At 38.3% G+C, this 26,687-nt stretch overlaps 1 protein-coding gene across 2 annotated transcripts in view; it reads left to right on the forward strand.

Annotated features, from left to right (window-relative positions):
• The window catches only part of FGF14 (fibroblast growth factor 14), a 647,400-nt gene that overhangs the window by 512,921 nt on the left and 107,792 nt on the right, over nt 1-26,687 (forward strand). For both annotated transcript variants that reach the window (XM_005687730.3, XM_018056383.1), the window contains exons 2-3: nt 15,217-15,327; nt 22,200-22,303. In XM_005687730.3, coding sequence (XP_005687787.1) covers nt 15,217-15,327; nt 22,200-22,303 — 215 coding nt within the window. The remainder of the gene's footprint in view (nt 1-15,216; nt 15,328-22,199; nt 22,304-26,687) is intronic.

Here is a 26,687-nt window from a genome sequence, read left to right on the forward strand (position 1 = left end):
AAATGTTACAACATCAGATCACTTTTCAACTAAGAAAAAACAAAACAAATAACAAAAACAAAACCCAGAGCATGCTGACTCTCTCCACTGATGAATGTGCCTGCTGCCCACCTTGAGTTTTCTGGATGCCCAAAGATGCCTGCAGACTGCAACCAGCCTTACCTACCACCGGCCCTACATCCCCCAAACCCAGCCTGTCAGTCAAAAGGTCTTCACAAACTTGTACCATCATGACCTTCTCCTGACTTGAGAAGCCCAGGTCTCTTTCCATCCCGACATCCTGTCCATCTCTGATTAGCGCACTCCTCACTTTCTCTCTGAAGTCTTCCACTAACCACATGGATTTAGAAGGACAGCTCTTAGTGGGCAGTATGCATTTCTCCATCCCACATTCTTCAGCTAGTCAATCAAGAATGGCCATCTTCTTTGTCCAGTGGCTTTCATAAATGACTATTAAGTCTTTTATTATTGTTGAGATGTTTGCTGTCTAATCTCTGGAAAAGGAAAAGTCAACCACTCCAGTGTTCTGGCCTGGAGAATTCCAAGGACTGTGTGTTCTGGCCTGGAGAATTCCAAGGATTGTGTAGTCTCTAGGGTCGCCGAGAGTTAGACATGACTGAGCAAATTTTACTTCACTTTTGCTGTCTAATCTACCTTGAAATCCACATAATGCTGTAAATTCTTTCAGGAAGAAGTGCCTTAAACTCCCTAGCAAATTTGGGTTCTCATATTGTCTTTCACACAGAGTTGGAATGGAATGAAGAGTTTTCTGTTTGTTTCCATATCGGTGGGCTGAAGGACTGAAGCCGGGTTTTAAAACTGGTAAAGATGTTGGAATTTCTAGGCTGCATGAAATGATCTTATAAAAGGAAAAACAAACAAACAAACAAATGTGTGTTGTATTTCTGAATGTAGTGATTTCAAGCTCGACTTCCCGTTTTGGTTGTGGTGTTCTTTGTCACCTCTGACCAGGATCGCTAAGCGGTGACTGCAGACTGTCTGGATCATGTTTTCCTTTGTGGCTTCAGGCTCCTCGACTTGTCTGGTTCTTCTCCAGGACACTGTGCTTTTTTTTTTTTTTCCCCAGGGGGTGGAGCAAATCAGTTACAGGTCAGAAATGCTTTGGGGTGAAGAACTTTGTGTCTTGAAGAAAGCAAAAGAGTGGATGTGAGAGGACAGAACCAGTGGGGACGGGTGAGAAGCAGTTCTCTATCCCATCTCTAAAGGACTTGTGCCAAAATGCACTGAGTAATGCCTTTCCCAGTGGGTTTTTTTTTTTCACTTCTTTTTTTTAGAAATTAAAAGTATGAATCTGATGCCAAAGCCACAAACCACAAATCCAATTTAAGCAGAGGAAATCAGGACTTAAGACTCAAGCGTGCATTTGGAAGGGTGGGGGAGGGCGGAAGGAGGCTGACTCTCAACCAACTCCTCACAGACTTCTCTTCCTCCTGCCCACTCGGCGCCCCGAAACATGTCCAAACTGCGAGATTGCTTATTAAATTAGCACACTATGACTCTATAACTCTGTGAAGTTGAACAAAAAGAAAATGGAAATACAAAAAAAAAAAAAAGAATAAAAGGCGTAAGTCAGTGCAAATTTGCTCTCAGACTTGAGTGGACTAAACTCCCTTTATTTTTTTTTTTTTAATTTTTAATTTTTATTTTTTTAAACTCCCTTTAAAATGTGCCTGGCTTGATAAACAACAGGGACCTACTATAGGACTTCCCTTGTGGCTCAGCTGCTAAAGAATCTGCCTGAAATGCGAGAGACCTGGGTTCGATTCCTGGATTGCAAAGATCCCCTGGAGATGGGAAAGGCTACCCACTCCAGTATTTTGGCCAGGGAGAATTCCATGGACTATACAGTGGCAACGAATTGAACACGACTGAGTGACTTTCACTTGCACTATAGAGCACAGCACATATTTAATAACTTGTAATAACCTATAATGAAAAAGAACCTCGTGTATATATATATATACACACACACACACATATATTGTTGTTCAGTTGCTGTCGTGTCTGACTCTTTGTGACCCTATGAACTGCAGCACGCCAGGCTTCCCTGTCCTTCACCATCTCCCAGAGCTTGCTCAAACTCATGTCCATTGAGTCAGTGATGCCATCCAACCCATCTCATCCTCTGTCATCCCCTTCTCCTCCTGCCTTCAATCTTTCCCAGCATCAGGGGCTTTTCTAACGAGTCAGCTCTTTGCATCAGGTGGCCAAAGTATTGAAGCTTCATCTGCAGCATCAGTCTTTTCAATGAATATTCAGGATTGATTTCCTTTAGGATTGACGAGGGATTCCCTGGTGGCTCAGAGGTTAAAGTGTCTGCCTCCAATGTGGGAGACCTGGGTTCGATCCCTGGGTTGGGAAGATCCCCTGGAGAAGGAAACAGTAACCCACTCCAGTATTCTTACCTGGAGAATCCCATGGATGGAGAAGCCTGGTAGCCTAGTTTGTTCTTGCTATCCAAGTGACTCTCAAGAGTCTTCTCCATCTCCACAGTTCAGAAGCATCAATTCTTTAGCCTCATCCTCCTTTATGGTCCAACTCTCACATGCTTTTTAATATGCTGTCTTGGTTTGTCATACTTTTCTTCCAAGGAACAATAATTTTATATATATACACACACACACATATATATATATAGGTAACTGAATCACTTTGCTGTACACCTGAAACTATCAAAACATTGTGAATTAACTACACTTTAATTTAAAAAAAAAATACACCTGGGTTGTCTACAGCTAAACTCTAAATTCAAGACCAAATTCTACATCATTGTTCATGGAACTTCCACCTTGATTTCTCAGAGACTGTGTCTGTGTGTTTTAATTTATTTTCATAACCACTGGCTTCAGTGTTTTCCCTCTCTAGTTAAAGGTGACAATGTGACTTTACATGATGAATAAGTACCCCGAATGCCTTCTCCTTCCTGCCTGTGACCCTGCTGCTCTGGAGTTTCCAGGAGGACTGACATTGTTAACAAAAGGGTTTTTACAGCTTTGCTCTCCACTGAGAAAGTAGCTGGGAGACGAAGTCTGAAACAGAAATTTTAGAAGGAAGCAGACCTCAGCTATTTGCATCTTCCTTAAATAGAAGTAAACCAAGTATTTACTGGTACCATTTTCATCTATTCTTACAACTCTGCCCATTAGATAGAGTTACCTCTGTAGTTCTAGGTATAAACAGGCAAAGTGGGTTTTAAATATCTGCTCTGAAACACTATTCTAAAGTGTGAACCTCGACTCTGGAGAATGTATTGATCAGTCCTTGTTACCTACAGTTACTTTTTAAAACTTTCCCCCTGTCCTGATTATTTTCTTGGCATAAAACATTTAGGGAAATGCTTCCTGGCTGTAAAGCACATGTGTGCTAAAAAATGGAAAACACCATTTTTTTTTTCATGCGAAATTCCCAGTTTACTGCTCTATGCCTTCTCATAAGAAAGCTAATAAAGCTATACTTCTGCCCTAATTCCTGTATTCATAGTTCATATGAATATGACACACCCTAATCCAATATAGCTTTCACAAAAGGCTTTGCATGCTGAATTGTATTAAACAATATATGCTATGTCTGACTCTGTGACCCCCTGGACTGTAGCCCACCAGGCTCTCCATGGGATATTCCAGGCAAGAATACTGGAGTGGGTTGCCATTTCCTTCTCCAGGGGATCTTCTCAAATCAGGGTCAAACCAGCGTCTCCTGCGTCTCCCGCGTTGGCAGGCAGGTCTCTGCCACTGAGCAACCTGGGAAGACTCTATTAAACAAGAGTGCGCTTTAATTTCAACAGATGCCCTTGGATTCTTTAATATCTTCCTTTTAGTTATACTAATTCTCAACTTCTGATAATGTAATGATGGCTGGAGCGCAAATTTGTATGGCCTGCTATAAAAAGTCTTTGAGTGAGTCAAACAGTCGTTGCTTTTCAGATTTCTTAAATTTAGAGAATCCCATTCCTAGTTTCTGAAAGAAGTGAATCATACTTTCTAGTGATTAACTGAATGTGTTAAATTTAACACATAATACTCTAAGCCTTAGGGTTTGTTTTTTTTTTTTTCCTACTTTTTCTCTCTTTTTGAGAATACAGTTGAAATTTCTGACTTTCAAATTAGATTTTTCTATTTCTCCCTCAAATCCTATTGGTTTCTACTTCATGTATTTGAAACTCTTGTCAGTAGATGCAGAAACATTCAAGACTGTTATGCCTTCTTCCTAAACTGACTTATTTATCATTAGGAAATGATTCTTCCTTATGTATTGTCAGAGTCTTTGCCTTGAAATCTATTTTGTCCTTGATTAATATTGTCTGATTATTCCCAGCATGACATACTGCTACTTTGATTGTTAATAACTCTGCTAAGGTATAATGGTCATAAAAATCATCTCTATTTAAAAATGTATAATTTTATAAGTTTTAACATATGATGTCATCCTCATACTCAAGGTTATAAATATGTCTGTCACCATAGAGGTTTCCTTATGCCCCTTTGTACTCCTGACCCCCGATCCTCCCGGTCTCTTCACCAGTCTCCAAGTAGTCACAGATCTTGGGGAAAGAAGCAATGAGCTCTTTATCACTGGTTTTAAGTACTTTCAATACGATGTGTCTTTGTATCGTTTTCCTCATGTTTCCTGTCTTTGGAATGTGTTAAGCAGTTTGGATTTTTGGCTTTATTGTTTTCATCAGTGTGGAAATTTCCAGCCATTATTTCTTCAAATATCTTTCTTTCTTGCCCTCTTGGTACTTTTCCCTGGAATCTCCAATTAGACTTATCTCCAATCATTTAAGGTTATCTGACAGCTCTGTTAATTTCTTTTTAGAATTCTGTTTTCTCTGTGGGTTTCATTTGCAATCATTTCTATTACTATGTCTCCAAGTTCACCCCTGTTTCTGCGATTAGTCTAATCTGCCATTAATGCCATTCCACATATTTTTTTCTTCATTTCATGAAATGTAGCTTTCACCCATCAAAGTTTGTTCTGGGCTGTACTTAACTTTTGGGAGGTGTGGAAGGTCTAGAGTAGTAAAGACTGTTTGCATATCCCTGTCTGATATTCCGACATCTGGGGCAGCTTTGGGTCAGTTTTGATTTACTGATTCTCCCTTTTGCTATGGGTCAGATCCCCGTGCTTCTTTGCATGCCTAATTGCATTTTCTTATTGGATTCCAAATACTTTTAATTTTGCTTCCCTGAAAGTTAGATATTTTTGTATTCCTACAAATGTTCTTGAACTTATTCTGGGATGCAGTTAAGTTACGCAGAAACAGTATGCTCTTGCTTTCAGAATTTGTTAGGGGAGACTGAAGCATTGCTCAGACTAAGCTAATTCCCCTCCTACAGAGGCAAGCCTCTTATTTATACTCTGCTCAATGCCCCATGAATTATAAGTTTTTCCAGTCTGGCTAGCGGGAATAGGCATTGTTCCCAGTTTTGTGTGTGTCTGAGGCACTGTTGCCTTTATTCCTCTCGGATGATTTTTCCCAGCTTTGAGTGGTCTCCTCATATGCAGTTGTCCATGAGTACTCAGCTGAAGACCTAAGGAGACCCTGTGTAGATCCCAGAAATTCTATCCCTCTGCGGCCCTCTCCTTTCCCTGGACTCAACTTCATCTCAACTTAGAGAGTCCGCCGGGCTCCCCTTCCTTCACCAGGTCCTGGAACATCTCTAAGCCTTTAAATACGGGAAGAAAAGAGTTCACCTTATTTCTTTTCCATCTCCTGGAATCCTCTGTCCTTCATTTCCTGGTATCCAGTGTCTTGCAAAATTCAATTTGTCCTTTTTTGTTGTTTCATATTAGAGAGTACGTCTGGTCCTCATTATTCTTTCTTGGTCAGAAATAGAAGTCATTTTGACTTTTAAAGAAATTCTGCATAATTATTAAGCTCTCTCAGATTGTGGTATATAGCTCATATAGCATTCACATTCTTTTTCAGTCACATTTCCAGCATTGAAATTTGCTCATTATGGTGTTTGACTACAAAATATTAGCAAATGCTAATAATACTCTTGGGCCTTTGTTCCTTAAGCCATTCAGTTACATTTGATTAGTCTCAAACTTTATGAAGAACACAGTAAGAGGCTTGATTAATAATATGCAATTATATTTTGTATTATAATAAGCATAAAATGGCTTTTGTGTTGAGCAGTAGAAAGTGAAAGGATTGTCCATTAAAAATAATGAGATTTTGGCCACATATATGGCGAAGTGAAAACTTCTTCACTCTATGCTATTTGGGATGTGTGTGTGTGTGTGTGTGTGTGTTTATTGTGCCAAAGTATCATAAGTTAAACACAAAACTTGGGAGTGTTTCAAGATGCTGTAGTTTGCTTTCAGAATCCATCATTCCGAAGGAGGTTTGCAGCAGTTTTTCCCATGGTGGTTTTCTTAATTGAAAATAATCCTGTCATAAAGAAATAGAAAAGAGGTTGTTAGTAAATATTTAGGGACTGGCTGAGTAAACATGGAATGTTCTAGTAACAATATATTTAGTAATATGTTCTTACTGAAATTATATTGCTAAGATATTGAATGGCACTGGAATGGGGTGCTTTTCTGACTGAGCTTCAAAGATGTGCTTCCTTCTAGAACTTGTAGACCCTGAATATTTGAAAAGTTCAACATTGTACCAGGAAGCCCTAGATACCTAGGTCTGCTCAAGGTCTGTCTGATCCTCAGAGCTTAGGGTCAAATATTAAGCAGGATCTTTACTGCTTGCCTTCCTTTTAATGATCTTCTCAGACATTTCTCCAAGAAAGGCTTTACCTACTATTGTTTTTTTACTATATTTTACCTAGAGGGAATTTTGGGGCCAAAATAATTTTTGGGAAAAAATAAGTGCTTAAAATTTTAAGAACCCACATTTACTTTTACCTTTATCTCAAGTATACTCTACTACTCCAAGTCTTAAATAAGATATAGAAACATGCATTTTGTCTTGAATTCCATTTAGAAATTATTGATCTGAAAAAAACCAACAGAAAATAAATTCAGTTCAATATATATTTGTTGAGCAGCTGTTCTGTTCAAAGCATAGTGACAGGCTACTTTGAATAATACATGATGCAAATTATTAAAAGATGTATAATGTATTTGCTGGGCAGACAGACATGTAAATCCAATAATTTAATGCATGATTAATTGGTGTAAATTTGTATTATGAGTTCGCCTCTTCTTTCAATAGACAGCAAGCTCTCTGAGCCCGAAAACTGTATTTTCAGGCAAGATTGTATCCCTAATACCATCAGGCAAAGGATCCTGGTAGACAGAGGTGAAGAAGACACTGTAGACTGTAGAATCAGCAGTTAAAATTCAGCAGACATGATAATGCATTGGGTTGGGGTGGTGGGTTGAGCAGCAACTCTGAAATAGCTGAAATAAGGTTCCCAGGAGAGTGGGGCTCTGAAGGTGGTATTTCCTCAGTTCCAAGAGGAAAGTGAGTACCATTCTCAGAAATTAACAGAAAGATATAGCAGATTTTCCCACCTTTAGTTTTCTTTATCATTTTCCTTAATGCTCTCACCTTTTTTTTTTTTTTTCCCCAGCCCTTTGGAAGAGTTCCTGGGCATATTTTATTTTTATGATTGGACTATATGATAATTTATGGATTTGGATAAATTATACACAATACTATTTTCTGCTGCTAGGAGTGCCAAAATCTAATTAGATCTACCACAAAAATATATATTCCCAAAATTGCCTTTTACCCTGTTTAAAAAAAATGTGATTTTCCATAGCTATAGAGGAGTGATGCTGAAGAACCTATGTTGATAACTAGTACCAAGGTTTATGAGTAAATAAATGTAGTACATGTGTATATACATTTATATATTTGCCATATAAAAATCCATGCCATATTGTACATTTATTAGTTTAAATGATTTAAAATGTATGCATCATCTTAAGTTATTCTGATTTCTCTTTTGTCAGTCAGAACATTTTGTGAAAATAATTTGTGACAGTGATTTATTCAGATGAACCCACTTCTGAGAAAATGATTGTTTTAATTAAAAATGTTGGATATTTTTTCTTTGCACCTAAAGGCAGTTGGACTGACTTGTGTTTCTTTCAGTTCTAAGTGTTGAGGCTAATATATTATGAAATATCTTTTTTTCCTCTGCATATACATGTGTATTAGTTTTCATTATTTCTATTTTAATTAATATCAGAGAACATAGTTAGTCTAGAGTTTCACACAAAGAGTATCCTCCAGACATTGTCAGTGAAATGGCCAGGCACAGCAAATAGAAGAGGCAGAACAAAAAACATAATTAATAACGGCTAAGTTTTCCTATTATCTTGAGCAGAATAAGATGCTCTGGATGCATAAGTATTTTATTTTATTTTATTTATTTTTTTTTTGCATAAGTATTTTAAAAGAGAATAAAGATCCCTAACAGTTTTTTGAGATGGAAAATATTTTGCATTTTTATACGGCTAACTAAAATATAGGTGTAGGACTTCAGATACTGATTCATCCTTCAGTTATTAATTGAGAGTCCAAGTTATAGGAGTTTGGGCTATATCATTATTGAAAACAAAATAACTATTTTTTTGTACTTTATCATCAAATCTTCTTGTCCCATTAGTTTAATGAAAAAAGTGGGCATGCATCTCAATATAAGTTTATTTCATACAAGCAATACTTCCACTCTTTTATGTCTCAAGTCATGACAATTATTTAGGGTGACACTCCATTTTTATTATAGTAGATGTATTTTACATCGTCTTCTAAACACCTTTAAAATCCTTTGGCTGAGCTCTTGTGAGATCTGAATAGATCACATTGTTTTAATTTCTTATTTTCATGCTTGCTTTTAACCACATAATCCACATAGAATATACATCATCTTCCTTATTTTCTTGATGTTAAGCTTTAGCTTGTTTTTCTTATTTTTTAATTTCACCTCTGGCCCATACTATCTCTGGGATTTTTTTCCCTTCAACTATCCTAATTTTATTTAAACTAGATAATATAATTTATAAGCCGCTTAACCAGGAACATGTGGATTTCCACCTATGGCAAAGCATTCATTGGGAACAGTGGCTGAGAGGCAGGGTCACTGGGCCAACCCCTCAGTAATATGGGATGGCCCACCTGTCCCACATACTTCAAGGATCTAATGTAGCATGTGACATGTGACTTTAAAGATACCAATGTCAATCGATGCTTGAGCTCTTTGCCATTTTTGCAGGTAATAACAGCAGTAAGTTCTACTACTGGGTCTTCTTCACACATGGCCGTTTGCTATCTTGCAAACCTCTGCATAGGGAGAAGCACCCCCCACACACACACTTTGGATGCTGTTTGCTTTAAATGTTTGCAAAGTCTGGATCCTGGCCATTCCTGCAGTTATGTGGGATTTTTGTGTTTCTTTTTTTGTTAACTGTTCTCTCAAAGAGTCAAGATGGGTTCAGCACGTATTATTATAGATGGAAGCTGAGACTTGTACTGGAAGTAAAGTAAGAAAATGAAGGGTTAGAGCCTTCTTGCATAGAGTTCTAGAAGGTTGGTCATACCTTTGTCTGACTGCACATACTGATGTCGTGGTTTTCTCAGTAAAATTGTTGTTTTGTTTGTTTTTGCTGTGATTTTTGGTTGCATATTTTCACTCTAGGCTTAGGGAGAAAGGGTTTGTTTTAATTATTTGAAAGACTGACTTTAAGCTGTACAGGGCTACATTGAACAATTGTATAAATGAGTATCACAGGAAAGCTTTTATGAACATATGATTATGTACGATGAGAAAATACTAAGTGGAATTCTTGAAAATTTGGGGCAACCAGTTAATCTACAGCAGTAATAGGTGTCCAGTTTATTTGCATATACATATGTGATCTTCCTTGCAAGTAGGTACAAAATGCTATTTTAACTCATTCTTTCTCAAAGGCATTCATAGATTTATTATAGTTTCTGCATTAACATTATGAAGTTAACATGCCATCATGATTGGACATTTTTACAAATAATTAATATTGAAAAATAAATATTCTGATAACCATCAAAATACAGTTACATTTAACATTTGGCATATTGTCTCTCATTTTTCCTATGAATAATATTTTTACATAGTCATGCTCAAGTCATACACATAAGTTATTACACAAAACTGTAAAACACTAAGTACTTATTTTTAACTTGGAATTCTAAAAAGTCAAATTACCTAGTCAAAAATTGTGGAGATTTTTAAGGCTTTACTATGATTGCTGTTTTGGTTTTCATGTGGTTCCAGTTTTCACTCTTACCTGCAATATGAAATTACTGGAAAAATTACATCTTTGTCAATATTTATTCACAAAAGATATAGTGCATAGCTCTCATTTATCTAGACCCAGGAGGTGCCATAGTGAGCAATACTGTACATTTCACTTTTCCTCATGAAACTCATAGTCCAGAGTTTCACATCTCTACGCAAGTGGGCGTATTTGAGACAGGTAAGCAGGGACATTGCCAACAAAGGTCCGTCTAGTCAAGGCTATGGTTTTTCAAGTAGTCATGTATGGATGTGAGAGTTGGACTGTGAAGAAAGCTGAGAGCTGAAGAATTGATGCTTTTGAACTGTGGTGTTGGAGAAGACTCTTGAGAGTCCCTTGGACTACAAGGAGATCCAACCAGTCCATTCTGAAAGAGATCAGTCCTGGGTGTTCTTTGGAAGGACTGATGCTAAAGCTGAAACTCCAGTACTTTGGCCACCTCATGCGAAGAGCTGACTCATTGGAAAAGACTCTGATGCTGGGAGGGATTGGGGGCAGGAGGAGAAGGGCACGACAGAGGATGAGATGGCTGGATGGCATCACCAACTCGATGGACATGAGTTTGAGTGAACTCCAGGAGTTGGTGATGGACAGGGAGGCCTGAAGTGCTGTGATTCATGGGTTCGCAAAGAGTCGGACACAACTGAGCGACTGAACTGAACTGAACTGAACTGAAGGTTACGGGAACGGAATCAATGTGGGAGATTATGGGATGTTTATAGGCAGCCCACAGTGTGCTGTAGTCCATGGGATTGCAAAGAGTCAGAACAACCCAGTGACCCAGGTTGGGCTACATGCTGAAGATGGCAGGGGAACAGTAGAAACCAAGGTCCAGCAGGTAAGGTGGGCCCCTCCTGCTGCAGAGTGAGACATTTGGTGGGTGTTGGAGAGTTGCTGCTTATTTCCTGGTCTGATGGACAAGAACAGCACTCTGCATGGCCTGGAAGAGGCCATGAGGGGTTGAATGCTTGCTGGCAGTGAAAATAGAGAAAGGGAAAATAGTAAGAGAGATTTTGAAGACAGTGTCTGTAGGAACTGGGCAACTCATTGGATGGAATATAAAAGGCAAGCATGGTGTTAATCTGAGGGGGTTAACAGTTAACATTAGTGATCAAGTCAGAGTGGATCTTTGACTGAAGTTGATGGAGATGGAGGAATTGAAGTGAAAATGATACTGTAGGAAGTTTAAACTTAAACAGTATTAAATTTATGATTTTTTATGAGGATTTCATGCATGGAGATTTATTGGAAATGTGGTCAATGGCAAAGTGGGACAGATCTTAGAAAAGATTTCCAGGAAATTTGGTCATCTCTAACTTTGTCTTATGGCTTTACATTATAGATTCAGCTCCAAGTATGCAGGATTAGAGGGCTTAGACACAGCCCAAGATAACCTTTGAGAATCTAGTTTTAAAGAATAGATGTTTGCATTTCATTTTAAGTTGTTTAAGATAGTTTAGTCTGATTGTTCAGTTTTTACAGGCTACATAATTTAGTGGTTAAGCGGGCAGGATCATGTCAATCCAGCTTTGCACTTCTTAGTTACTTAGTCTGTTTGTCAAATTATCTCATTGTGCTGTGTCTTTACTTTCTCACTATCCAAATGGGCTTCCCATTTTGTAAGTAAACTGTGATGAAAATTCAGTGAGTTAATTGTGGCACCTGAGAAGAACAGTAATACTGGCTGTTACTCAATATTACTATGGTTTCTAAAAAAAAAGAAAAAAAAGAAGAAACAAATACTGTAAAAGTAGATAAATAGAAATCAGTTTGGTTTCTTTTCTTGAAATTAAATAAGAACTAAAAATACAATTTTGTATTTTATTTGTAATTTCTTAGCAGGCATGAGGTGTGGTTAGAAGTTAGGTCTTTAGGCTAGTGTCCTCCAGGTTCAGTCCTGTTATCACAAATAGCAGGATGTCCTTTTTTGTGTCTGAATAATATTCCACTGTGATTCTACACCACGTATTTCTGTGTCCATTCATCTGCTGATGGACACTTGGATTGTCTCCACGTCTTGGTTGTGTTGAAAGATGCTGCAGGGAACACGGGGCAGCAGATAGCTCTTTGAGATCCTGATTCCATTTCCTTTGGATATATCCCCGTAAGTGGGATCTCTGGAGCCTATGGCTCAGTTTTCAGGATGGTCAGTTTCACTTATCAGCATGAGTAACCTCCATGCTGTTTCCCACAGGGACTGCACCCATTTACACCCCCACCAACCATGCACAAGGGTTCACTTTTCTCCAGTTTCTCTCCAGTGCTTGTTCTGTTTTTAATAAAAGAAACAAAAGAGAAGGGGGCTCTCTCTGTAAGAGTGAAGGGACTTGTGAGGGTCACGTGTCTTCTTACTTTCTTGCCTGGTATAATTAATTCAAGTCCAGAAGATATCATAGCTAAAATATAGGATTACTAAAAGTAAGTGATCCAGAACATAAAGCTTTTGCAGAAAAAATTTTCTGTCTCTGAAAATCTCTGTATGTTTTCATGGCAACTAGGAATTCCCGCCCCATCCCACCTTTTCACTTTTGATCCCTTCTTTTTCTGTGCTACCTATTTTCAGTGACAAGCGTAAATATAATACAGCAAAACTAGGAAAAAAAATCCTGAGGTTTTAAAGGTTCAGTAGGACTTACTGGGTGATGAGCAGAGTGAGGTTCACTAAGGCACATAGGATTATGTGATTTTTTAAGTTATATACTGCAGAGTAAGGAACATACGGGGCTTCCCATGTGGCATTAGTGGTAAAGAACCCACCTGCCAGTGCAGATAGACCTAAGAGACATGGGTTCGATCCCTGGCTCAGGAAGATACCCTGGAAAAGGACATGGCAACTCACTCAAGTATCCCTGCCTGGAGAATCCCATAGACAGAGCATTCTGCTGAGCTACAGTCCATAGGGTCAGGTACAACTGGAGCAACTGAACACACACACCCAAGGAACATGCATGACACAATTGTAACAGTCACTTTTAGTGTGAGTGTTAGTCACCTAGGCATGTCCGACTCTTTGTGACCCCATGACCTGTCCATGGGATTCTCCATATTCTCCAGGCAAGAATATTGGAGTTGATTGCCATTCTCTTCTTCAGGGGATCTTCCCAACCCACGGATGGAACCCAGGTCTCCTGCATTGCAGGCAGATTCTTTACCACTTAACAATCTCTTCGATGTTTCTTTCTAAAATCTTACTCCTCCAAAAACTCTAACATGCTTGATTACACGAATGCTGTCATGCTGTGGTTTTCATGCATTATTTTCCAGATTCTTCAATATCACAATATCTTTGAAGAAAATCTGTGCCGTGGGGCCATTTCTCAAATGATCAGTTACATCAGATGTACATAGAAACAGATGCTGTCATTCTTTTTAATTTCTTGAGAACTAAACAAAAGGCTGAGGATATTCTGTTTTGAACAGCTTTTTTGGTTTGTTTTTGCACATTTTTTTGTGTGTGTTCACCTGTTTGCCATCCATCATTTTTTGATCAATTACAACATGCTCGGTTTCATCATTCTGTAACAACTGCCTGTTTTGACAGCATGATCACATTTGCATATCTCATTCAGGGGTTGTAGAGACATGCTAGTTGCCATGGGGAGGATTCTGATGTCTCCCATCAAATCTAGTCATGAGATGGTGGTGACCTTTGAAAAGCCACATGCAAATATTTATTTTCGAAGGTACAGTTGGCTGTTTGTGAAGCACCAGATCACTAGACTGGCTATCTCTCCGATGAATCATCTAATGAGAAGTCTGTTACTGCGTAATTTCCCTTTTGACTGTAATAAACTTCCACTGTCCTTGAGCTTAAGCTATTTGAGACAAGAATAAAAATCCATAGAGTATAATTTTACTATCCCTGTGGTTATATAAATTATATAGGATTATCTGTCTAATTCATCTACTTGGTCTGGATTATGGCCAGAGATGATTGGAGATTCAGCTGGAGCTGAATGCAGTGTTGAATGCAATACAGCTCCAGTACTTTGTCCACCTGATGCGAAGAGCTGACTCACTGGAAAAGACCCTGATGCTGGGAAAGACTGAGGGCAGGAAGAGAAGAGGATGACAGAGGATGAGGTGGCATCAGAGGATGAGGTTGGATGGCATCACCGACTCAATGGACATGAGTTTGAGTAAACTCTGGGAGTTGGTGATGGACAGGGAAGCCTGGCGTGCTGCAGTCCACGGGGTTGCAAAGAGTCGGACACAACTGAGTGACTGAACTGACTGACTGACGGCCAGAGAGCTTAGGTTTTACTGTGTCTCCCCTGGAGTCCAGAAGCTGATTTTCACATTTTACTGGGCATCACATTAGTGTACACAATACTTCTGTGCAAGTTAGGGTGACTGTTTAAACGTCAAGGAAACACCCTCCGTATCAGGGCTTTTTCTGAGAATGTGTACCAAATGTTAGCATGGCTTTTTTTTTTTTTAATAAATGTTTTTCACATTTAGGGATTACTTGTCAAATTAAGTGGAAAAAAAATTCCTTTAAAAAACCTTTGATATGGTTTCTTAAAGCCAGGAGTTTGCAAAATTCTTGTCCAACCATCCTGAATGATATTAGTTTAAACTATTAAGCTAGTTAGTTTAGGACTTAGCTAATAGCTAAATAGATTAAGTAGTTTAATCATTTTAACTAATTATTTAAATACATACATGTCAGGTTTTTTTTTTAACGACCTGTTATCTAAAGTTTATGGCTTTACGACTTTACGTAAAATAAGTTTATGATGGCATTTTCTTCACCTCCTGTGATCAGCATCTTCCAGGTTTGAGAAATGCAGAGACATTTTTGGGAAACATAAAATAAAAGGTGCTTCTATAAAATGTTTCTATAAAATACCCTCTTCTGAAAAAGAAAGAAAAGAAACAGGGAAGAAAAAAGAAATTCTATTGCTATGCATTGTGAGGCTTATGACCTCTGTGTTTGCCTTTCAGATCCCCAGCTCAAGGGTATAGTGACCAGGTTATATTGCAGGCAAGGCTACTACTTGCAAATGCACCCCGATGGAGCTCTCGACGGGACCAAGGACGACAGCACTAATTCTAGTAAGTGACCACCCCAGGCCACCGGTTCACACAATTGGTAGAAGAGATGCCGCTGCTTAAATGACTTTACAAACACATTTGCAAATATTGGGTTACGAGCGTTCATTTTTACAAATGTTATACCCTGGAGTGCCATTGACAATTCTCCTTGGACCACCTGGATGGAAATATTCATAGAACCACAAAAGACACCTGTCATTTTAAGATAATTATTCATCTTTACAGTTTCTTCCCCAAGCAGTTGTCATATCCAGTGTTATTGTTACTTGAATCTCGTTATCATCAAAGTAACTGCACTAATGCATTCAGATGAAAGTTGATTACCTGTTAACTTTGAAAGTATTATCTTTGTGAGACTTGTAGCTTCTTCTTTATTTTTGTAAATTATTTATTTTAATTGGAGGCTAATTACTTTACAATATTGTAGTGGCTTTTGCCATACATTCACATGAATCAGCCATGGGTGTACATCTGTGTAGCTTCTTAATGATAACTGTGTACATTCAAGAACAATAAGGATTAGTTGTTTAAAATAATAGAAGTGTTATTTTTCAAATTCTTTGTGTTCAACAAGATAATATTTTCTTTATAGAGGGAACATGAAGGCTGTGTACTTTTTAAAGCATTGTATGAATTATTTAGTTATAAAATTGGATCTGTGCTGTTGTTTTAAATTAAAAAACCTACCCACCTTCCATTGTTTTCATGTCTGTCTTCGTTTTACTATTTCTTTACGTATAACTTTTCTTTGTATTTTTACTCTGGCTCTCCTTCTCTTCAACTTTCTGTGTTTCTATTTCCTATTTTCTGTGCATACTGGCCTCTGATTCCCTTTAATTTAGCACATCAGTTCGAAAGCAGACACTTTTCATTGCTCAGGAGAATGAGTGAAAAGCAAAAATCAATTTTATTGGAAATATTTAATCACAAGTTACTAGTGGATATGAATCTTTTCATCGGTTTAGCATTGATCCTTCACATACCAGAACATTATTCCATGGGAAGAAGGAGGCTTTGAATACATATAACCAAATTATAGACAGCTCCTGTTTTAAAGTCTAGTCATCAACTGTTCAGATACACTGATTCTGAGAGAAGCTAATAATATAAAGTAGGCTATTTTTATATTTGGTGTTGCTAAGTGAAATATCATTATTTTCCCAAACATTGTTTTTGTATTTTAGACTTTGGACATTACTTCATTTAAAAATTTTTTTTCTTTATCTATATTTTCCTCCTATTCAATTTTTAACCTTGTCGTCTCCTTGTTTCTATTATGTAGTCCTTTTGAACTTTAGATTTTTCTCTGTCATATTTGTTCATTGATTTTTGTTTGCTTTATTTCCTCTTGATTTAGAAAAAGGGAAGGTAAAGCAATTCAGACACAGGAAAGAAAGAGAAGACATTTTTATTCATAAGATTGGCACCAAACATTGTTTACCTGTTGGGATTCTGATATTAGGTTGAACTCTCAAAATCATCAGCACTTAACTATCTCTGACCTGCAGAAGATGTTAGTTTCTTCTGATTCATGTTAATATATATATATTATATATATATATGTATGAATATATATATCTGCTAATTTTCCTTCCCCTACTTTAAACTCCTCACCCACTCTTTGACAAAAGGCATTCTCTTTTTCTTGTGTGTTAGAGTCGTGAGGGTCATGGACTTTAGATTCCTAACTTCTCATGTCTTCAGTGTCTCTGATTTTCTTTGGCCAGAGTCTAGTAGAACATGAAAGCAAGTTTTCTGTAAGTCTGATCACTATAAGAGCTATGATACTCTGATTTATCAGACTAGAGGCTGGTGTCCTCCATCAAAGAAAAATTTTCAAAAAAAGAAAGAAAAATTATAGCTATACGAAAATGCTGCTTAGCTGGACTTCTTGAAAAAATAGTTTCCTTCAAGCAAATGTTTTATGAGTTTTTTCCCTACCTTCTCCTTTTGTTTTTGTAGTGTCAAAAAAGGTTTTTATTCATGATGGAATAAATATCAAGTTAAGAAGTATCAGTAGACACTTTTTTTTAAAGCGTATTGCATCACAGTTGAATAAACAGCACGATATTTTCTAAATTATGAAAGTGCAGGTGTAGAAATTATACACACACATGATTATATCTGGTTATCTGCATAGTATTAAACACTGGACTGGGAAGCTGAGATACTAAAAGATACTGGACCTTCTGTTCAGTAAATGTATGAGGCTTTTTCCCCAGAAGAGAATCTTTGTATGGCTCTTGAAATCCTTTCTAATCCCCCTCAGTGCTAGTGAGGAACAGTTCTGGGAACCAGGCAGGAATGAGAACCCCAATGGACAAGCAAATCAGAACCAAATCATAGTGACTGGCCTGCAAGAGCTTCCATTCCTATGCAAAGATCTAGCCCACAGCTTCTTTTCTTACAAGTTACCACGGTGTTTTCTGTGCCCTTTAAGTCAGTTAGGTTAGTCTCCTTACTGTTTTAACATTTGCAAAGACAAAGCAGAACAGAATAAAACAGGTTGAGTTAGATGTTCCCTCCTCAAAAGGTTATGAAAACTGCTTGACTGCAAAATTTATAAAACATTGCAGGATTATAGCAGCTTTGTAAAAGCAATGGGAATTACTAATTAACTCAACTTTTTCATACTATCACCATCTTAACTGAAAAGCACAAGTTTTTAGGATGAATTTTAAGATACCTTCTTTTCTCTGGTTCATCACAGTAGTCTTATACATTCTGGGAAAATCATTAGCCCTGAAAAGTGATCTTTAGAAATGAAGGTGAGAGCGTCAGAGATGCTGACAGACAGGTCCTCAGTAGAGCACTGCCCTCTTTGCTTGAGCTAAGTCACTCAGTCATGTCCAACTCTTTGTAACTCCAAAGACTGTAGCTCACTAGGCTCCTCTGTTCATGGGATTCTCCAGGCAAGAATACTGGAGTGGGTTGCCATTTCCTTCTCCATTTTGCTTCAGAGTGTGATGTAATTTTTCACAAACATTCCAGTTTTTTGCTATTTCTCTGAATATGAAACAGAGGTTAGTCATCCATTGGCAGGAAAAATAAAGAGAAAAAACCTAAAAGTCACCCTGAATGCATCCCGGAAGTCACCAAATGAGAGAACTGAGGCTTGAACCTGCATGACTGGAGCTCATTGCTAGCCCACTGGTAAATATGAGATTACTTAGATCTAGGAAAGGGCTTCCCTGGTGTCTCAGCTGGTAAAGAATCCACCTGCAATGCGGGAGACCTGAATTCGATCCCTGGGTTAGGACGGAGATGCAGTCCTGAGGAGGGCCTGGCAACTCGCTCCAGTATTCTTGCCTGGAGAATCCCATGGACCAAGGACCTTGGCAGGCTACAGTCCACGGGGTCACAAAGAGTCGGACGTGACTCTGACTGAGCAACTAAGCACAGCACAGCACAGAACTAGGCAAAGTCAGAACCACCCTGCTAAGCTTTCTTGGTCAAAAGATTTAAATGCCTTGAAAGGGAGAAAGGGCAGCAGGCAAACCTAATGCCCTGACGCTGGTGCCCTCCCAGGATCACCAGCTGAGATCTACAACTTTCTGGGCAAGAAAATGGGAAAGGGTGGATAATTGGTCCTAACTGAGAGATTCTGAAGCAACTTACCTGCTTACCCAGGCTTCCAGTGCCCTGGAAACATCTTTCACAAACGGAAGTGAAATCCCAGGATACTTTATCATCACACTCATTTTATAGAGTGCGTTGCTTTGAAATTCTTAGAGCTTCCCTTTTATGCACCAAAGATAAGCATTACCATGATTAGAGAATCAAATCTAATTATTTGATTACAGAATGATTTTTTTCTTCAGTTTACTTTTGGCAAGTGGCCAAAAGCTTGGGATTTTCCTGTGCTCTTAAAAGCCACTGTTCTCACTAACAGATACTGAGAGCAGAAGAGGGCTATAGAAATATTCATGTGTCAGTCTTTATTGCTAGATTAAAGCCCCACCCAAACTAATCCCTCTTACCTTAGAGATTCCCAACCTGGTAACCTGATGTATAAAACCAGCTGTTCCCTCACAATGCCCACTATTCGACAGGCCTCAGGAAAGTGGTTCTCACCTTGTCTGTAGGCTAGGATCATTTGAGGAGCCTTTTTTAAAAAAAAAAAAAAAAAAGTTCCTGATGCCCTAAACCCACTCCCAGAGACTGATTTAATTTCATTGCCCTGGAGTTGGGCATAGCCATCCTGTCTTATAAGGCTTCTCTGGTGACTCAGACAGTAAAGTGTCTGCCTGCGATGCTGGAGACCCAGGTTCGATCCCTGGGTCAGGAAGATCCCCTGGAGAAGGAAATGGCAACCCACTCCAATATTCTTGCCTGGAAAATCCCATGGACAGAGGAGCCTGGCGGGCTACAGTCCATGGAGTTGCAAAGAGTCGGACACGACTGAGTGAGTTTGCTTTTACTTTTCACTTCTTTTTCATCCTGTCTATGTGAATACAGCTAGTTTAAAACCCATAATAATGTTTCAATTAATGTGAGTATCTGTTGTTATCATGTTATCATGGAGTGGGCTTCCGCATTGCAGTGATTCTGTGGATTCACTTTCTGTTTTCCTCCTATAAATGATAAGAACTATTGTTTTATAATTCAGGTCTCAGTCAAAACCCTGTCGCAAAGAGTCAGACATGACTGAGCACACACACAGGACCATCGGACATATATGAAGGTTAGAATAAATACATTTGAATAGGTTCAGATAGAATAGTTTGCATGGGCAGATGCATAATTATGGTTTTCCCTAAAAACTTTTGCAAGTAAATCAGGAATTATCCTATGGTACCAATCCTTTCAAAATATTAGCAAGATGGGACAGTTCAGGTGATATAGAAGAGAGTGAAAACATCCCATGACTTTCTTCCATGAGGAAGGAATACTGAGCAGACTTCCCTGGTGGTCCAGTGGTTAAGACTCTGCACTTCCAATTCAGAGGGTTTGAGTTCAACCCCTGGTTGGGTGACTGACATCCCACCTGCTGCAGAGCGCAGCCAAAAATTTACAAAAGAAGAAATGCTGAAAGTTGCCATGCCGCAAATATTCAATAACTCCACACTCATGTTTAACATTAAATAGTATAATAGAAATAAGCAAACATACGCCTTATTCCTCTGTAAGGGTATTATAAGCCCCTAGAGTCCTACAGAAGGCAGTTCAGTGCTAGTTTGCCTCCTGAAAGTGAATATCCACAAAACCTGATGCCCCTGAATGTTCTTGTAGGGATAATTCTCAAGGGTCACAGCTAGCCATTCTCATTTCATCATCTGAGTAGTACAGACATCTTGAGATCCCAAGATCAGTAACATATAGTAATTGGAAGAGAGGGTGTAATCTCCCCCGACTCGATCAGAGAAAACATGTGCCTCCGAATTAAATAGAACACAATGTAGAAAGTCCATTTAAAATTATGTACTGAGTAGCCCCACAGATTTAAGTCAAAATTGCCCACGTTTCCAATTATTTGTTCTTCATGGAATACAAGCAAGAGCCTAAACCTAAGATATTTTCCTTGTACGTTTACTTCAACACTTTAGTGCTTTCATTGCCTCTTCTGGGCTAGTTCTCTTACTTAATTCTAGACTTGAATTAAGAATGCAAATAGGAGCAGATTACCTCTCATAATTAATGATAATCTTATAAATGTGTCTATAATAAAATCTCCAAGCAGTCATCACCAAGAATGATGCTAGACCCTTCCTAGGAGATTCAGTGGTTAAGACTCTTGCATTTAATTGCAAGGGATGAGGGTTCAATCCCTGATCTGGCCAAAGGGGAAAAATAAGAATGATGCTAAAATGCTCACTACACAGTCATATATAACCCTGGCAAGGAAATGCATTATTAAGGATGTTAATTAGGACTTAAAAAAAATCAATGATAACATTGCTATCTGCAGTGTGAAACTTACATACGAATACATTTTTGGTCAATAAAGGAAGAAGTAAAACATGGAAACATTCTTATCTCTTCAGGGGGTAAAATTGAACACTTTTCCTTCTTTGTTTTGGTGTTCACTCATAATTTTATGAAATATTAATGAAGAAAATTCCCTCTCTGAAATTCGTATGCTATTCGGTGTGATTAGTTCTTTCTAAATTTAGCACGTGGGCAGGTGCACATCTTTTCTGGGCTCTGCTGGCATGTCATGTTGGTTCTGCAAGGGTAATTTAGCTTTGGAATTACCTTTTAAACTTCTTGCCTATATTACATTGCTGTAATGAAGCAAACTTTCCACCTAAAAGACCAGAACAAACACTCAACTTGGGCTTTTAAAATTCTCCTCTTTTAGGGTACCTCCCTGGTGGTCCAGTGGTTAAGACTTAACTTTCCAATTCAGGGAGTATGGATTTGATCGCTGGTCGGTCAGGAAGCTAAGATTCCACACGCCTTGTGAGAGAAAAACCCAAACATAAAACAGAAACCATATTGTAACAAATTCAATAAAGACTTTAAAAACGGTCCACATTAAAAAACAAAAAACAAAAAACAAAAAACACAAATCTTTAAAATAAAATTCGGCTCTTTGAGAGTCTTCCTAGCTGATTTTTTCTGGTATCAAATGGTATCGGAGACTGTGGTGCTGGAGTCGTGATTACAGGCTTGATTCTGTTTATTGTCCCACCGTTCTTCAGAATGCTATAGGGAGCCTGCTAAGGTCTACAAATCAGAGCTCACGTGCTATCTTTACTCATAACAGAATCTTCTTAAATAGAGAGATAGAAGGAAATGGAGTGGACCCTCTCAGAAGGTTATAACAGACATAATGTCTCTCAAATCGGACGAAAGAAACAGCAAAGTGATGGGGGTAGGTACTCTGCTTCCCCCTGCCCGTTGGTGACAGACCATCTTTCTCTTTGCAGCCCTGTTCAACCTCATACCAGTGGGACTGCGCGTCGTTGCAATCCAGGGAGTGAAGACAGGGTTGTACGTAGCCATGAATGGAGAAGGTTACCTCTACCCATCAGTAAGTAACACATCCAAGGTATTGGCCATCCATCTAAGGCCTGCAGAACAGCCATAGCAGCCACCACAAGAAGGAGAATGCTTTCAGTTTCGCTTTAGTGTCTGACCTTTCTGACAGCGCCTAGGAGCTGTTAACTCCTGATTCAGCAGGATTTGAAAATGCGTCAGTGTATCAAGCAGAAGAGGAACATTACCTCTTAACGTCGTGTGTTTGCATTTTTTTATATGTCCCAGTTCATTGAAAATTGAGAAATTTTGAAGGAATTGACTTTTTTTTTAAGAGATCTTATCCACTTCATTCAAATATTCCAATTTTTAACTTTGCTGTTAGGTGGGTGATGTTATATAAGCAGATCATTTTCTTTCCTTCTTTTTAAATGTAAGGCAAAGAACACAATAGGCTGATACTTTACAGGCTAAGAAAAGTACAGTAATATCTGTCCACTTTTAAACCCAAACGAAATTTTATTACCTAATTGCTATTAGAAAGGGTTGATATTAATGTAATTTTTTCCTATTACTATTTAGAAATGTACTTTTGTTAGGGAGTTTCTTGTAAAAGATTATTTTACAAAAAGAAATAGAATAAATGTAATTCTAGAAGAGAAGATTTAGAAGAGAGTAGTTCTTTTAAAAAATAAGAAATGAGATTGAGTGAGTGTTTTACTGGGAAAATATTTCTAATATCAAAATGTATATCGCATTTAAATGTAAGCAAGTCTTGGTTTTGTATTAATGTGTATTAGCATCTGAGCCGCTTTCCATTCTTTTCTGTAATATTTACTGTTTACGAGTGATTCGCATTCAGATGTGCTGTGTACATATATTATAATGCAGTTAGAATTCGTATCTGCCACAGGTCCAAGCAATAGAGACTTAAGATGGAAATACTTCTTTGCATTATCCCTTGAGCAAAAACTGACAGATTAAAGTCATGGAGCCTCAGAGGAGATTCTCTTATTTGGGTTTGCCTGTCATCTTACTATGAATTCTTTAAAACTCTGTTGTTAAATATTGTCATTAAGAAATGTATACGTACATACATTTTACGCACACACATACACACTGCTAAAACTTAAGCAGAGCAGAAGGGTGCTCTGGGGACTCCCATGAAATGTGATATATTTTCTTCAGCAAAATCTGGGAAAATCCCGTCAAGGAAAATAAAATGTGAGGCGTGGATTCCCTTCCTGTTGAGCTGAGACAGGCTCTAGTCTTTCTGAAAACTTCTTTTCTCATTCCCTGAAGGCCATTTCTACTTGCAAACCTGGGTCCTGCATTATGCAAATTGCATTCAGTTGCCCAAGATGAATATTCAACATATTGGGAGCCAGAGAAAGCTGGAATTCCCTACCTCCCCTTTAGAAAAGCTCTACTCAGATAAAGATCATTTCCTAGAAATGCCTTATCTCAAATGAAGTCAGTTTCATTGATTTGACGTGTGTGCTCTTATTTTTGTTTCTTCGTCTCCCCCGTCATCTCTGAGATGCCTGAAAGTGATCAGATGCAGTTTCTGCCATCGCCTCTAGTTCTGATCCTGCGGATGATTTTATCATGCCTTCCTGCTAGTGTAGGCATTGATGTCAGGGGGAGTATGAATGTTTGTTTGATCTCTTTTGCTTCTGAGATGCTGTTTCCTTGTGATGAGGTTGCACCTGGATGGCATTTTTTTTAAAGGTAGAGAATATCAGAGTGAGTCTGTGTCTTAGCTTAAAATCCAAGTGCTGGTTACGTTCGGTGCAGTATAAGTGGTGGGACAAGAATAGGTTGAGGACAGAGCCAGCTGCCTGGTTCAGTCCTCAACACCTTAAATAAGGTCTTTCTCCCCAAGAAGCACATCTCGGGGCGGGGGGGCGGGGGGGGGGGGCGGGCAGGCAGCACGCGCCAGGATTTGTCCTGGGAAAGAGAGGCAGGCTTTTCATCCGACCTGCTGTTTTCTCCCGTCACCTCCCAGGTTCTCCAGTTATTTGGTTTTGGGCCTTCCAGTTGAGGTCATTGAGTTTCTGATTTGCAGGACTTGGGTTTTCTCTTATTCTCATATTTGACTGTCTGCTCTGAACCCAGGACTTAGGAAGGAGCACTCTATTCACCCAGCTTACCCCTGCCCAGGCCAGGCCCTTAGAATCCTCAGCATCTTATAGAAAAAGGATTTAGACCCAAATCGAGTGTGATTTTCAGTTTTTCTAATATTCTCTAGAGAAAGTGCTCTGTTTATTTCAAGGTAATGGAATTTGAACTTCAAATACTTCAGGAGAAAGGAATGTTTTCCCACATTCAGTCCTTTATTCCATAATTGGTTTCTGAGAACCTAGTAAAATAAGAATCTAGCAAAAGATAATATCACAGTTACTATAATATATAATGATAATAATGGTTAATATTTACCTAGTACTCTCCCTAGTACTGTTCTAAGTGTATTGCAGTCTTAGCTCATTTAATCCTCCCAACCAATTAAGCAAATACCATTAAAATTATCTTAGGGATACACAGAGAGCCTAAAGAGTCATCAGTCACCAGTAAAAAGAGAAGATAGGATTTGACCCTTATTAGTCAGACTCATTAGATCACTTTTAACTGTTGCACCATAAGGCGTTTACGCACCAGACATTTTTCATAATATGGTCTGGCACCTATTCTAGCAAGAAGTTATAAACACAAGATGATGTCATAAAAATATTTAGAGAATTGTTACCTAGGGATTTATTAATTTAAAACATTAAGAAGTATCATTTGAAACATAATCTGTTTCTTTTGGGGAATTTCAAGTAAAAGAAAATCAGAAAATATTTGTCGGGGGGAGATTTGGATATCATATGTATGCGCGCTCATTCAGTCATGTCTGACTCTTTCGGACCCCATAGACTATAGCCTACATGGCTCCTCTGTCATTGGACCTTTCCAGGCAAGAATGGTGGAGTGGCTAGCCATTTCCTCCTCCAGGGGATCTTCAGGACCCAGGGACTGAACCAGAATCTCATGCTTCTCCAGCATTGGCAGGTGGATTCTTTACCGCTGAGCCACCTGGGAAGTATGTATTGATATTAACACCACCTGGGAAGTACATATTGCTATTATATACTGGGTGTTTAATATTCTTAAAATGTATTCCATGTAACATTTGAGCTTAAACTTTGAAGCTAACATGGGTTAACCTAACCTAGAAGTTTTGAACTAAGCTGAGAACTTTTTTAAAAGGAAAACTCCACTCAAGCTACGATTTAAAGAAAAAATTTGATATACAGATTGAAGTCTGAGAAATGAAGGAGTCTGTTTTGTGCCCACTTTTAAAAGATCAAATTAGACTAATGTCTTACATGAGGTCAGTTTTATTGAGGATCTATAGATTTGGAATGTAGGCAATGAAATACTGAGATCTCTCAAAGTAAGTTCCATTAAATGAAAGTAGCTCTTGGAATCTGACTTGAAACTCTCATAATCCCTTGCCATCCAAATAAAGATATTTCATTTGTCAGATAATTTCACCTTAGGGGGATGAAAGAAGGAATCTTGACTGAGATGTAAGCAATCACATTTCTGATGCTGAAGGCACTTGCTCCCTGTGGAATCTTTTCATCAACATGACAATAGTCATTTCTTTTGTGGTCATAATGGATCTAATATGTTACTTGATGAGGCCTCCCAAGAGATTTGATGTCAGATGCAGTTTGCTTGAAGGTAGAACAGAGGCTGTAAGGTCACAGAACAGAAACTGACAAGGAAATAGTTTTAAAAAGAATTAGTTTAAAATAATGTTTAGGAAACAAAATGCATGTTGACCAACTCCAAACTATTTATAGTGCTGTGAGGAACAGTCAAGGGGGGGTTTCTTTTTGTTTCTTTGTTTGTTTGCTTGTTTTTTCCCTTCCAAACAACCTACAACTTTGAAAGACTAAGTTAATCCTCCATAGAAAGTTAAGGTTCGAATGTAAATTCCAAACACTCAAGAAAACTTGGGATGAAAGAAAAATAACATTCATCAGTTGGGCAGAAATAGAGAATATTTGAAGCCAAAGGGTGTTTCTGATATAAGAAAGTGAGGGGTTGTGGGGGAAGGAAAGAAAGGAGACTGATGATAAAATGGATAAAACCCAGGATCTTGAATCTAAGGCGGGAAAACATGTTCCTTGGATGCTTTAAGATAATTGGGGGTGTTAAAATTCTGGTTTCAATCTGGTTGACTTTTCTTGATGATGAGGTAAAAGAAATGTACATAAAATGTATAAAGATTCATTTTCATTGTCTTATCACAGGCTGACATTTATGTGAATATTGTTTTCCAAAGTGGGGCCGTAAATGTTTCTGTTACCCCAATGCAGGCATTTGGAGAAACAGTGAGCCCTGGTGTTCTCCTGAAATCTGTGTTTCATCTGAGTCTCTTAACCAAG

Source organism: Capra hircus, chromosome 12 (assembly GCF_001704415.2).
Source record: "Capra hircus breed San Clemente chromosome 12, ASM170441v1, whole genome shotgun sequence".
Taxonomy (NCBI): Eukaryota; Metazoa; Chordata; class Mammalia; order Artiodactyla; family Bovidae; genus Capra; species Capra hircus.